The sequence below is a fragment of the Doryrhamphus excisus genome, linkage group LG13 (assembly GCF_037039965.1).
Source record: "Doryrhamphus excisus strain RoL-2023G ecotype Guam linkage group LG13, RoL_Dexc_Guam_v1.1, whole genome shotgun sequence".
In the NCBI taxonomy this organism is placed as follows: Eukaryota; Metazoa; Chordata; class Actinopteri; order Syngnathiformes; family Syngnathidae; genus Doryrhamphus; species Doryrhamphus excisus.
In genome coordinates, this window is record NC_136369.1 from 18,629,162 (window position 1) to 18,644,569 (window position 15,408).

The following is a 15,408-nucleotide window of genomic DNA, read 5'->3' on the forward strand; positions in this document are numbered from 1 at the left end:
TGGCGAGTAGTTAGCGCGTAGGCCTCACAGCTAGGAGACCCGAGTTCGATTCCACCCCATCTCTGTGTGGTTTCCTCCCACATTCCAAAAACATGCTAGGTTAATTGTTAACTCCAAATTGTCCATAGGTATGAATGTGAGTGTGAATGCTTGTTTGTCTATATGTGCCCTGTGATTGGCTAGCGACAAATCCAGGGTGTACCCCGCCTCTCGCCAGCACCCCCGCGACCCTCCTGAGGATAAGCAGTAGAAAATGAATGAACGAATGAATGATTAGTACCATTAAAATCACCTTAAATTGTTACTGCTGCTCTATTTTACAGCTTTACTGAGCGTGAAACAGCAACACATTTAGTGTGATAAAGTACAGGAAAGTGTTGAGAATGGGGCCCACTGTTCTGTATAATTGTTGCACTGTTTATGGACGATTGACCTCTTGCTACCAGACCCGAAAAGATGAACCTTTAAGCACTTCTTGCAAGGACTAATCCATCTTAAACAGTTTTTTATTTAAGGTGTTGGAGAAAGTTAGCAGTGTTACGAAATAGGACACAGATATGAACGAAGAAAAAGTTGGTAATATCGTTATGTTCAATTTTTGATGTAGAAGTTGTACTTTTTTTTAGATGTTATTAACTTGGTATACTTGCTAAGACTATGCAGATTATATTATATATAGCATTTTCTTTCAACAAGAGTGGAAAATTATTACATCTGAAACATCGGTATGCCGGCACAACATAAAAAGAGAGACATTTGAGCCTGTTTTTACCAAATTAAACCCTACTCGTAGCCACAAAACCTATTTGACCACTAAATTAAAGGTAACGTCGCCTGTATCGTTCAGTTGCGGAGCCGTGAGTTGTAGACCCTTGGTCTGGCCTAACCGATTATTTCATTAATCTAAATATTCATTCATTTTCTACCGCTTATCCTCACATGGGTTGCGGAGGGTGCTGGAGCCTATCACAGCTGTCTTCGGGCTAGAGAGGCGGGGTACACCCTGGACTGGTCGCCAGCCAATCACAGGGCTCATATAGACAAACAACCATTCACACTCACATTCATACCTATGGACAATTTGGAGTCGCTAATTAACCTAGCATGTTTTTGGAATGTGGGAGGAAACTGGAGTACCCGGAGAAAACCCATGCATGCACAGGGAGAACATGCATGGAATCGAACCCTGGTCTCCTAGCTGTAAGGTCTGCACGCTAACCACTTGACCGCCGTTTCAAATGACCTAAAATTCTGGATTGAGCACACTTGAAATGTAAGACGTGCCCCCCAAAGTTAAAGAGCCACAGGTGTCCATGTTATAACACGGAATATTTACACAGAAAAAACACGCTATAAACCTTGCAATTCTTACACTTAGTGCCCCCAGCGTCATTCAATATCTCAGACGAGTGACATGTGAGGCGCTTTATTTCACTGCAGTTCAACAACTGTATTAATTCTACACTTGATCAAATTTATTTAAGATTTGTCCGATCAAAAGAAAAAATGTGATTACTACTGGTACAGACTAAGCATCATGGGAACTGTAGTTCTTTTAGCCATAAATTAGCCGCGTCATTGTTTCAACCTTGGAGTTCAAAGCATCGAGGGGGGAGGGGTAGAAGTCTGTAAGTTACATTTCTTTTGGATTAAGAAAATAATTGTCGGTTGCATCACCGCAGTGAACACATTCAGTAATTGCCGAGACATGGAGTAGGTTCATTCGTGCTTCTTTTCATGTGTGTATAATGTTCTGTGATGGCATTTCGGTAGGTATGTTGGAAATAAACCAAACCATTAGCATTCGACCCATTGCCCCCCCCCCCCCCCCCCTAACCACCCACCCACCCACAGTGTTCAGCCCTGTCATGACATAAAGAGGAGTTTCAACCTGTTATACCGGAAACACTCCACCCTGATCTGCTTGCACTCGTGTTTATGCGTGTCTTGCTGTTGTTGTTTTTTGTTTTAAAGGGGCTCGCGGCTTCGATGTATTGGTAAACTTAGTCGGGCGTTTATGTAAATTAGCAGCACACAGAAGTTTATTGTGGTCGGCGGTGTAGCATCTGCACCAACCGGCACTGTAAATGTCTTGTTTTGGGTAGAACTGAATCCTGTTTCTGTGCAACTGTGTGCTCTGATTCGGTCTGTGTGGTCACAGTAGACTAGGCCAGATAGCAGAAGGGGGTCCGGTGCAGTCATAATGATCTGTTGGGCTGTGGTAGCCTCAACCGTTATACCGTACAACATGAGTGAAAGTTCGTTGATAGCATGTTTGTGCTTTGAATTAGTTGAGAATGCAATGCAGTGTTTCATGTTTGCTTTTATCTTTCACTTTTACTTGCATCTCTTTGATACAACAAGAACCTGACTCATTATGAGCATCAACATTTTTCATTCATTTTCAGCTATTCTCACTCATTTAATGGCTCGGTTAGGACTGTACCATTATGGTCAAAATGATAATCAAGTTTATTTTTATCATTATTGAAATCCCTGAAAACAATTTTTTTTGCACTTTGTTATTAAGGCTTTCAGTTCAAATTTTTAATTAAAAATAAACAAAAAAATAAACATGCAATCATAAACATACAAGGAACAGGAACATACAAAAGGCCTACAGAGTCAATTTTGTACTGATAAATACCAGCCTCTCATTTTCAGGCTTCAGAGACAACCGAGTGCAGGTCATAATGCCCCCCCCCCCCCACCCCCCCGGGTGCTGAAGACTCTATCCCATTATTCACAATCCTTATATGAAACACATTTCTTTCCCTTTTTTGAGCTTTCTAACGACAGAAAACAAGTTAGAATAAGATAGCTAACAATGCACGTCATGGGAGTTCCCTATTTTGATGGAAAAAAATAATTATAAAAAATAAAAATAAAAAATAAAAATACAGTAACATTGTTATTGTAGCAGCTAACACAAAAAAAATATAATTGGCAGAGTAACCCGACGTCTCGTTAGCGGTCTGGACTACAAGTTCTGTGCTGGAAGATACAACCATGCCAATGAGAGTAGACGTTTTAAGTGTTGTTGTTGTTTTTATGCTGCTATTGTCGACGAGTAAGCTCCTGGTCTATGTGAAATAAATTTAAATAAGTTTTGGTAATGTATAGAAGACATATATTAAAGACATATTAATTGGGCTCAGGTATCCGGGTCCATTAAAACGTATAAGTATATCGAATGAGTTAATTTATGAATAGTGAAGCCCAAAATCCAGTATAAGATATTTCTTACCTGTAACTTAAAATGCGATTTTATAAATCTTACTGTGACTGGAACGTCGATCACATACTCAATTTACCGGAGGAAATCATAAAAATACTATTAACCGCAAAAAAAAAGTTTTTATTGACTGCACAGGTACATTTTAAGTCACACTTTAACATTCTTAACAGTAATAAAAATGTGGGAAAAGTATTAAATGTCATCATGAATTTAATGTGAGGTGTAAATGGGCGTCACGCTTCGACATTCTTAAATGTCACACGGGTGTAAAAAAAAGATGCTAACAACAGTTAACATTAAAATCTCTTGCTGCTGTTGAATGCAACTCCCCGTATGCTGTTGATGTCACAGCTAGGAGACCCGAGTTCAATTCCACCCTCGGGCATCTCTGTGTGGAGTTTGCATGTTCTTCTTCCCGTGCATGTGTGGGTTTTCTCCGGGTACTCAGGTTTCCTCCCACATTCTAAAAATATGCTAGGTTAATTGTCGACTCCAAATTATCCATACCCCGCCTCTCGCCCGAAGACAGCTGGGATAGGCTCCAGCACCCCCCGCGACCCTTGTGACGATATGATGAATGAATGAATAAACTTTTTGTTAAGCTTGGGGAAGGAACCCAGAATGAAATGTGAATGTTAAGTTTGTGTAGAAGTGAATGTGAAGCTTGTGTGAGTGAGAACAATGCATCTTTTGTGTGCCATATGTACGTGTAACGCAACTGCGATTGTGCTATGTGAGTGTGTGTCAAGAAGGCCTTCTGTGAGAATCTATTAAACTGAATCTATATCTATAACAATCATATCTAATAGGTCTTCTTCTTTTCCCATAACTCCTTACTGTGTCATACTGTGCGTCATACTAATGCAACTGTGATTGTGCTATGTGAGTGTATGTCAGGAAGGCCTTCTGTGAGAATCTATTACACTGAATCTATATCTATAACAATCATATATAATCGGTCTTCTTCTTTTCCCATAACTCCTTACGGTGTCATGCTGTGTGTCATACTAACGCAACTGTGATTGTGCTATGTGAGTGTGTGTCAAGAAGGCCTTCTGTGAGAATCCATTACACTGAATCTATATATATAACAATCATTTCTAATAGGTCTTCTTCTTCTTTTCCCATAATTCCTTACGGTGTCATACTGTGTGTCATACTAACGCAACTGTGATTGTGCTATGTGAGTGTGTGTCAAGAAGGCCTTCTGCGAGAATCTATTACACTGAATCTATAGATATAAAAATCATATCTAATAGGTATTTTTCCCACAACTCCTTACGGTGTCATACTGTGTGTCATACTAACGCAACTGTGATTGTGCTATGTGAGTATGTGTCAAGAAGGCCTTCTGCGAGAATCTATTACACTGAATCTATAGATATAAAAATCATATCTAATAGGTATTTTTCCCATAACTCCTTACGGTGTCATACTGTGTGTCATTCTAACGCAACTGTGATTGTGCTATGTGAGTGTGTGTCAAGAAGGCCTTCTGTGACAATCTATTACATTGAATCTATAGATATTACAATCATATCTAATAGGTCTTTTTTCCCATAACTCCTTACGGTGTCATACTGTGTGTCATACTAACGCAACTGTGATTGTGCTATGTGAGTGTGTGTCAAGAAGGCCTTCTGTGAGAACCAGCATCCCCCGCGACCTTGTGAGGATAAGCGGTGGAAAATGAATGAATGGTTCCAGACTAGATAACTGTTGTTAGAGCTCTGTAGTCATGAAGTAACACCCCTATAGTCTATTATTTGTTTACACTACATTATGCAACACTAATGCACATGCTATGGGATCACTATAGGGACATAAGAGACTGCTGGCGTTTGTAGCATATAGCAAGCTACTAACCTGACTAGTTAGCCTTTAATTTATTTGTTCTAAATTAGTTTCTCTTAATCATATGACATGTTTGAGTCACATGATTTTGACGTGAAGGCTATGTTATGCACATATTAGTGATGTCATCAAACTTAGGGGTACATATTAATAATATTTTTCCCAGGAAATTCACCTTTTTAAAGCTTCCACTGTAAACGTCCTTACATAAATCATCACATGATCTTCTTTATTTAATGCCAATCACCCATCTTCATTCTCTCTTCCCTTTTTCGGGGGCGAGTTCAGTCAGAAGTAGAAAAAAAGAAAAAGCCTCCTGTTGCGACGCCGTGACGAGAAAGTCATGCAGCCTCCAGAGAGACTGACACCTGTGGCTCTGTATCCAGCCCACCCTCCCCCGTCTCACTTCCTGTACCGCCTCCCGCCCATACCCAGCCCCCCGCCACCTCCTCCTCATCCTCCCCCCTCCTATCTGCTTTGAGAGGAAGCCACGCCCTCCAGCAAAGAGCTGTGCGGGCTGGTTTTGCATATTTAACGCTTATGTTGCCGGTGGAGCTGAAGCAATGTTGTTGTTTTTCATGCTCATAGCTTTATGATATATAATATCATGTAAAAGTATGTGAGGGAGACACTCAATAATTTAGTTATTTATTCTAAATTATTTAAATGACTGTTTACGCAGTATATTGTTCATATTTGATATTTTTATTCTACACATTATTATTTGTTTTATTTTTTATTTTTTATTTTTTATTTTTATCTATTATTACATGGGAGCGAGGCAACGACATTCAACATATTTGATGTAATCTATTTATTCTCCATTCGCCACTAAATTATTTGTACAAATTACTGTTCACGCTGTACATTGTTCATATTTGATATATTTATTCTACACATTATTATTTTTTAATTTTTTTATCAATTATTACGTGGGAGCCAGGCAACGACATTCGACATATTTGATGTAATCTATTTATTCTCCACTTATTTATTTTATATTATATATTATATATTATAAATATAAATATTATATTATATATTTAATATATTTAATATATTTAATTTATTTAATTTATTTATTATTATTTATTATTTATTATTTATTATTATTTATTATTTATTATTTATTATTTATTATTTATTATTTATTATTTATTATTTATTATTTATTATTTATTATTTATTATTTATTATTTATTATTTATTATTTATTATTTATTATTTATTATTACATGGGAGCCAGGCAACAACATTTCGTTGGCAATTTCACTGCTGTGTTATTGTGCAATAAAGAAAGTCTATGTTATTATTGCAAGCCCCAGGTACAACAGCTTGCGCTATTAAATATTTCATCATATGTCACTTATATATGTAAAATGTTCTATTCTTCTGTGTTGCCTTGTTTCCACGGTGACGAGTAATCACATTAGTCATTCAATGACTTGTTGTTTTTAACGCTAATAGTTGGTGTTGGTGTTCTTTAATATGTAAAAAAAAAAAAAATGACCCCTCCATTTTTAACGTTGCATTCTGTACAATACATTTTTATCACACAAAACCTCACCATATGCTTACATACTGTACATAAGCTTTACCACCTGTTGTGCTATCGCTGTGTGTGTGTGCAATTGCCAAAGCGCTTGTACCCTGCTGGGCGTTATCAGACGATACATTTGCTCAGCTTGGACGGGGACTCCGCTCCTCCGCTTCCAGCGAGCACACGGCCTCTGTTTTAAAGTCCAAACTCCAAAAAAGCGAGGCCTGGCAGGTGGATCTGATGATGCCACTGCCGTTTCGGTTGTTGTTGTTGCTGTTGTTGTTGTTGTTGCTGTTGTTTGTTTTCAAAGAGATCAAGACACCACTGCTGTTGGTCAGCCATACAAATGTTTATTGACATGACTTCAACATTGGACATTTAATATTCAAACACCGGTTCTTGCTGACTGGTTTTCGAAGGCTGGCTAATGTTTGAATGACTGTTTTGTTCATGTTTGCTAATCCCGCCCCCCCTCACACACACACACACCGCCTGTCACATGACTCGCCTTTATGGTGCAGTTTGTCATTATGGATAGTAGCGCCTCTCTATAACGTAAGATTCCAAAGCCAACGGCCTCCCTGTCGCTCGCCTGTGAGGCCCCGGACCAGCGCTGTCCGCTGCACTGTACCTGGCAACGGGCCAGCCATGTGTCTCCTCGTTCCCGGCGCCATGTGCCAGCTGTTGCACATGGCCGCCTGCGTCGGGAGTCATCGAAAGGCCAGATCCTCTTGTAAACTGCCGCTTCTGGACCCCAGGAAAAGCTTGCACTTCCTCTCTTGGATTCTTTAGTTTTTTTGTTGTTCAGGATTCATAGTCAGGACCCCAGGTCTCGACCCCCCCACAAAAAGAAAGTCCTCATTGCCTCTGAGGTTGAAAGGACTTTCATTTCTAAATTCAGTTGATCCTCTAAAGTCCACAAACTGTTTCTTGGCTATAGTTGACTTCAAAGCTGTTTTAGCTTTAATTTTATTTAATTTTCAAAATGAATGATCATAAACAGTCTCTCATCGGAAAGTAATGTCAAAGTGAGAATTAATTTGGTTCCAGGCTTAAACTATAGCACCCTCAGTCACATTTTCAACAGTCATATTGGTATAAAACTAAGTTAAACACGGTACAATAAAACTAAAATAAAGTAAAACTACTCGCCCTTTGTGTGTAATGGATGTAATATGTAATCAGGGTGGTGTTTCCAGAGCGATACTGTCACTTGGTGGCTTTTTTAGGTATTATTGAAGATAGTATATTCTGCCTATTTACGTCCCTGTACCTTTTTAAACAGAACCCATTGATCAACTTTTGGTATCGTGGGCACTGTGCTGCCCAGGTTAGATCTCCGTATTTAATCAGGAATGACACAGGAAAAAGTCGCGATTTTTGGTTCTGTGGTTATCCTGCTTTTTGTCGTCAACGGCATGGATGGGAATTTTTTCGCTCAAAATTCTCAGATATCTTTTTATGTTTGCAACCCAACGTGAGCTGCAGCGCTGAGACGCCGTCCTGTTTACGGTGCGCTCTTCTCCAACCGATATCTGCAGCTGTGTGTCGGACAGACGGCACATCAAGTCCGTGGCACGCATCCTGTGGCGGCGTAGAAAGTGAATAGCACAGACAAGAGCAAGAGGTGCATTCATGGACATCGGGTTATTTCATTATTTATTTATTTAATTATTGCCCAGGCATAGACCTGCGGCTCTGCGACCCACTTTTTTTTTTTTTTTTTTTTTTTTAGCCCGACCCAGCAGAGAATACTGCCCTAGATGGACCAAATCAATAGGAACCAAACACAAACAAAGCATATCGGAAAGGCGGCAAAAAACGTTGATCATTGTTTTTCCAGTCATAGCTGGTGCGGTAATATCTTATTTATCTTATTTATAAGATAATAGGTATGATTTCATGGATGACTGAGGAAATTTAAGAAAAATTTTCTTTCTAAATGGCTTCAACGTTAATTTTTTTTATTTACTATCAACTAATATTTTTGTATAAAATGCAACTGTTACCATATATAACTGGCGAGGTATAAAACTAAGTTAAACACGGTACAATAAAACTAAAATCAAGTAAAACTACTCACCATTTGTGCGTAATGGATGTAATATGTAATGAGGGTGGTGTTTGCACCATGAGTTGTGGTGTCACGTCTTTTTTTTAACGCGTGTGCCGTATTTGTTTTATGATATACTATCAACTAATATTTTTGTATAAAATGCGACTGTTATCGTTCTTGTATGACTCGACTACGCTGCGAGTATTTTTAGTACGGGATTGGTGGCGCGTTACTACGTGCTATCTGGTCCTTGTACAAACGGGGCAGAAGTCTGGTTCGCATTGCCAGTAGTAAGTCGAGCCTGTTTCCGGTAACGTTGGCCTCCGCCAAGGCTGCCCTTTGTCACTGATTCTGTTATAAAACTAAAACTAAATAAAACTCAATAAAACTAAAATCAAGTAAAACTACTCAGTCTTTGTGTGTAATGGATGTAATATGTATTCAGAGTGGTGTTTGCAAAGCGATACTGTCACTTAGTGGCTTTTTTAGGTATTATTGAAGATAGTACATTTTGCCTATTTACGCCCACTTGGTACATTATATATTGTACTGAGCATTGTACTGCACTGTACTGTAACAGTTGATGTGCTATTTATTGGCCTGTACCTTTTTAAACAGAACCCATTGATCAACTTCCTGTCCCAATCTCTGCATCGTGGGCAGTTTCAACAGTCATATTGGTATCAAACTAAGTTAAACGCGGTACAATAAAACTAAAATCAAGTAAAACTACTCACCCTTTGTGTGTAATGGATGTAATATGTAATCAGGGTGGTGTTTGCAAAGCGATACTGTCACTTGGTGGCTTTTTTAGGTATTATTGAAGATAGTACATTTTGCCTATTTACGCCCACTTGGTAAATTATATATTGTACTGAGCATTGTACTGCACTGTACTGTAACAGTTGATGTGCTATTTATTGGCCTGTACCTTTTTAAACAGAACCCATTGATCAACTTCCTGTCCCAATCTCGGCATCGTGGGCAGTTTCAACAGTCATATTGGTATCAAACTAAGTTAAACGCGGTACAATAAAACTAAAATCAAGTAAAACTACTCACCCTTTGTGTGTAATGGATGTTTAAACTGTAAACTGATATTTGCTGGGAACTTTGCAAGGTTTTTTTGTACATGAATCATCGCATTATTGGTTACAAGCTCAAGTACATTTTTAAAAAGAGGACATCGAGGGAGAGAGAGAGGCGGCAGTTTGAGGGTTAATTTGTGAAAGTTAATGTAATAACTGTTAGCACCATCTGCTGGCCTACTTCCTTTTACAAAGAGAGAGAGCGAGAGGGGGGAGCGAGCTGGAGAGAGAGAGAGAGAGAGAGCGAGAGAGAGAGAAACGAGCCTGGGTTTTAACGACATCTCTAATATTCATGCTGATGCATTTTGCCGCTTTGTGCTTTCATTTTCCTGCCGCCTGCGCCGCCTGCTGCAGTCTGGAGCGAGAGGGGAGGGCGGCACGGGGAGGAAAACACCGGGAACAAGAAGGGAAAAACATCCAAACAAGAAGCAGGTTTTCCTCGTGTGCTTTTTTTTTTTTTTAAAGAGTAAACCTACCTTATCCCATCGCACGAGGACGACTACGACGACTACGACGGCGGTGGCGAGGACACAACGAAGAGGACTGAATCGAGACGGACTAGGAATCAATGAGAGCGTCGGACGGAGGGTAGGAAAACTAGAGAGACGAAAGGGGGGGACGGCGAACAGAATGAGCGCTTCCTGGACTGCCACTCACCTCCTCTGCCGCCCACAGCGCCGCATCACCCTGTGAAGAGACAAGCAAGGGGTGAGGGAGTGAGAGAGAGCGAGAGAGAGAGAGAGAGAGAGACAGAGGGGGGAGCGAGGGAGGGAGGGTGAGGGAGCTCCCATGCGCTCCTCTTGAGCCCTGCCCGCTTGGGGAGGCGTGGGGGGGGTGGGGGGAGGAGACAAACGGATCCGGCGTTCTCACACACACACCCGCCTTGAGGAGTCGAACGGACCGCTGGCGGCGGCGGAGGAGGAGGAAGAGGAGGGTTGGGAGGCCAACCAGAAGAGGAGAGAGAGAGTGTGTGTGAGAGGGAGAGAGAGGGAGGGAGGGGACACGGGGAAGGGGTGGGGGGGGTCCAAGAGGAAGAGGCTGAAAAGTGTGAAAAACGGCGAGGGGGGACGAAAAAACCCGGCGAAAGAGGCTTTTGTTAGGGAGGGAGTCTTGCCCGGGGGGGGGGAGGAAAAGAGGAAGAAAATGTCTACAGTGAAGAGGCCAAGAGGAAGGGTAAGTGAGCCTCGGGAGGGAGGGGTCGGTGAAAGGGGGGGGGTAGGGGGGAGGAGCCAGGCAGGAACTGAACAACCTACTCATGCTGCACCGCCGCCATCTTGAACTCATTGCTGCTTTTTTTTCTCTCCCCCCCCTCCTCCTCCTCTTCTTCTTCCATACTCATGCTTTGCTTACGGAGAGCCGACATGTGCACTATTCTTTCCACCCGCCCATCAAAGTCCTCGTTCCGTCGGCCGCCGCTTCGCCGTTCTCTCATTTGCTTGTACAGTGTGTGTACTGTGTGTACTGTGTATGTGTGTACTGTGTACTATGTGTGCCCTTCAAGAGTTGGGACCTACAAATGTGGAAAGTCAGCAAAAAAACCAAACAATATGATTCCTTTGATTCTCTTGTTCCGTGGCGAGTTCAGGTCTTAATAGTCCTCCTTTTTCATCCCGGGGCGATAGAAGTCATCGCAGTACGAGCAGGCTGTAATTTCAGTTATTTATAGACTACATTACACATCTGCAGTGCTCTCAATTTTGCTGCATTTTTATCATGTACCCCCCCCCTTCTCCCTTCCCCTTGCTTCTTGCTTGTTTTCATATTTTTACCCCCCCCCCCCTCCACTCTCTCCTTCTCTTTCATTCTGCATGTGCTCTCATGTTCCTCCACTCCTAGGCTTTACTTTCAGCCCCTCCCCTCCTATCCGCTTCAATGGGAACATTCCAGCTTGATCCAGTCAATTTTTCTACCTAATAGTCTCGGTGGCGTTTGAACACGTGATGGGTCATAATGCAGCTTTTGTGTGTGCGTGTTCTTGGCTTCCCTCCAGTATGCATACGTTCATACACATGTTGCTGGAAAGGTCCAAGCTAGACTGTGAGCTAGTCTGTGAGTACAAACCCTCACGTATTTATTACAGTATAACTTCTGAAGGGACAGTATGATTGGGAATCAAACTTGAATGTGCTTTACGACTCAAGAATGTTTGGCTATGCAACTGTCCAAACAAAATGTTTTAGAATAGTCCTAGTAGGATCTTTGTATACAGTAGAACCTTGGTTAGAGTACGCCTCAGTTTGCATCTTTTTCGGTTTTCTCAGTTAGCACACATGTACATAATGTATGTGTTCTCATGCAAATTTTTTTGTTAAAATTAACCCAATTATTATGTTTTCTAGGCTGCACGGTGGTCATGTGGTTAGCGCGCAGATTTATTTATTTATTACAGTATGTTTTCTGAAGGGACAGTATGATTGGGAATTAAACTTGAATGTGCTTTAAGACTCAAGAATGTTTGGCTATGCAACTGTCCAAATCTGAACAAAATGTTTTACAATAGTCCTAGTAGGATCTTTGTATACAGTAGAACCTTGGTTAGAGTACGCCTCAGTTTGCATCTTTTTCGGTTTTCTCAGTTAGCACACATGTACATAATGTATGCATTGTCATGCAAAATTATTTGTTAAAATTAGCCCAATTATTATGTTTTCTAGGTTGCACGGTGGTCATGTGGTTAGCGCGCAGATGTATTTATTTATTACAGTATGTCTTCTGAAGGGACAGTATGATTGGGAATTAAACTTGAATGTGCTTTACGACTCAAGAATGTTTGGCTATGCAACTGTCCAAAACTGAACAAAATGTTTTAGAATAGTCCTAGTATGATCTTTGTATACAGTAGAACCTTGGTTAGAGTACGCCTCAGTTAGCATCTTTTTCGGTTTTCTCAGTTAGCACACATATACATAATGTATGCGTTCTCATGCAAAAATTTTTGTTAAAATTAACCCAATTATTATGTTTTCTAGGCTGCACGGTGGTCATCTGGTTAGCGCGCAGATTTATTTATTTATTACAGTATGTTTTCTGAAGGGACAGTATGATTGGGAATCAAACTTGAATGTGCTTTACGACTCAAGAATGTTTGGCTATGCAACTGTCCAAAACTGAACAAAATGTTTTACAATAGTCCTAGTAGGATCTTTGTATACAGTAGAACCTTGGTTAGAGTACGCCTCAGTTTGCATCTTTTTCGGTTTTCTGAGTTAGCACACATGTACATAATGTATGCATTGTCATGCAAAATTATTTGTTAAAATTAACCCAATTATGTTTTCTAGGTTGCACGGTGGTCATGTGGTTAGCGCGCAGATTTATTTATTTATTACAGTATGTTTTCTGAAGGGACAGTATGATTGGGAATCAAACTTGAATGTGCTTTACGACTCAAGAATGTTTGGCTATGCAACTGTCCAAACAAAATGTTTTATAATAGTCCTAGTAGAATCTTTGTATACAGTAGAACCTTGGTTAGAGTATGCCTCAGTTTGCATCTTTTTCGGTTTTCTCAGTTAGCACACATGTACATAATGTATGCATTGTCATGCAAAATTATTTGTTAAAATTAGCCCAATTATTATGTTTTCTAGGTTGCACGGTGGTCATGTGGTTAGCGCGCAGATGTATTTATTTATTACAGTATGTCTTCTGAAGGGACAGTATGATTGGGAATTAAACTTGAATGTGCTTTAAGACTCAAGAATGTTTGGCTATGCAACTGTCCAAATCTGAACAAAATGTTTTACAATAGTCCTAGTAGGATCTTTGTATACAGTAGAACCTTGGTTAGAGTACGCCTCAGTTAGCATCTTTTTCCGTTTTCTCAGTTAGCACACATATACATAATGTATGCATTCTCATGCAAAAATTTTTGTTTTTGTGCTTTAGAGTAGTCGGTGTACAGCTTGTAGAGAAGTTTTGTATCCACTGAAAATAAGTTGAGGCTGCACGAGTGCTTCCGATATCAACTTTACGGTCGTCCCTTCTTTGTACCTGACTGTGATAAATGTATTTCTGCGATATACGATTCAATGTGCTGCACAGTGGGGAGTGGTTTGCACACAGGCCTCGCAGCTAGGAGACCCGAGTTCAATTCCACCATTCGCCATCTCTGTGTGGAGTTTACATGTTTTCCCCGTGCATGCGTGGGTTTTCTCCGGGTACTCCGGTTTCCTCCCACAAACATGCTAGGTTAATTAGCGACTCCAAATTGTCCATAGGTATGAATGTGAGTGTGCATGGTTGTTTGTCTATATGTGCCCTGTGATTGGCTGGCCACCAGTCCAGGGTGTACCCCGCCTCTTTTCCGAAGACAGCTGGGAACGATGAACGATTCAATATTATTGAATGGAATATTTTGTAGTTGGAGTACAGAAAACCTGACTTTTTAAATAAGTTTTTGAAAATATTAAAGTCATGTAGACATGAAATAACACCCCTATAGTCACATTTACACTTCTATCATTCATTGTTTGCACCACATTGCTCAACCTTTATTCTGCATGGGCTCGAGACGGCCGCTAGCTTTCAAGCGATCCAGTTAGACTTTTATTTATTTCTTCTTAATTAGCCAAAATTTTACCACTTCCTCACAGAATGGGAGGATTTTTTTTTACTTTATCATGTAGGACATGCCAGGCTTGCAGTGTTAAGGTAACGTGTCATTACTACCAAGTGACCAGGGTGTACTACATATCCTAACCCTATAATAGTCTACCACAAACCGATGATTATTTATGAAGTAATGTCTGAAAAACTGTGAGCTTTTAGCGAGGGAGTGATAATATGTAACGCCAATATTGTAGCTGTCATTCAGATTTGTTCTGAATGAGATATTGTGGAATTGGCTCAGTGCAGGAAAAAAAATAACTCTGCAACAGAGCCATCAGGCACCCTATTTTTCTTGTAATGAGGCATATCAGCATGCAGCATATAATGCGCTGTCTTGCCAATATAGGGATATCAAAGCATCCTCACATCAGACACTTCCTGGGTTTGTGCATTTGTCAATATCAACCAAATTAGCGACTATTTTGGTCTGTTGGTAAAATTATCGCATCTTGACTTCAGTCAAGCGTGGTGGTGGTATCGTGGTCTGGGGTTGCACGAGTGCTGCCAGGATTGGGAGGATGCTGCGGTTCATTGAGAGAAAACGCAAAAAAAAAAAAACCCAAACACACCTCCAAGATGATCAAGAGCTTTTCTTAGGAAGGTGAAGGCAATGCAGTGGCCATGTACGTACATGGAAAAGGAATATTCCAATCTCTTGTCTACATGCGCCGCTATAATCAACCAGAATAGTCAATGGGGCATGCCCAGTAAAACGTAAACATCAACATCACGTGATACCGACTTCCTTGAGTTTTTCTTTCACTTGTTAGAATAACTCCGTATTACCAGTTTTTCGTTCGTCCAGTCTTGGAATTTAGTTTGAATCAAAAACAAACTTTCCGCAGAAGTCCAGTACCGATTGCTCGCCTCCATTTTTTTAAAAACAAAGGTTAGATTATTTCCGTTTGAGCAAATAAACCGAATGCAATTGGAATATTTGGGTCCATGTATACATGGCAACATAGACATTTATGGTCCCAGGTTGGCATTGAGTCGTTCATTTATCGGCGTCCTCTCTCTC

At 40.5% G+C, this 15,408-nt stretch overlaps 1 protein-coding gene across 8 annotated transcripts in view; it reads left to right on the plus strand.

The window, feature by feature from the left end:
- chd9 (chromodomain helicase DNA binding protein 9) overlaps positions 1–15,408 on the plus strand; it is a 98,053-nt gene that overhangs the window by 22,521 nt on the left and 60,124 nt on the right. The window contains exon 1 of one of the 8 annotated variants that reach the window (XM_058089457.2): positions 10,170–10,484. The exons of 6 other annotated variants lie outside the window; for them this stretch is intronic. Coding sequence is in view for 1 of the 2 variants with exons in the window: in XM_058089455.2 (XP_057945438.2) it covers positions 10,920–10,949 (30 nt within the window). In the remaining variant the exon portion in view is untranslated. Of the gene's footprint in view, positions 1–10,169; positions 10,485–10,818; positions 10,950–15,408 lie in introns of those variants that run through there. One more of the 8 variants, XM_058089455.2, reaches the window with a different exon arrangement.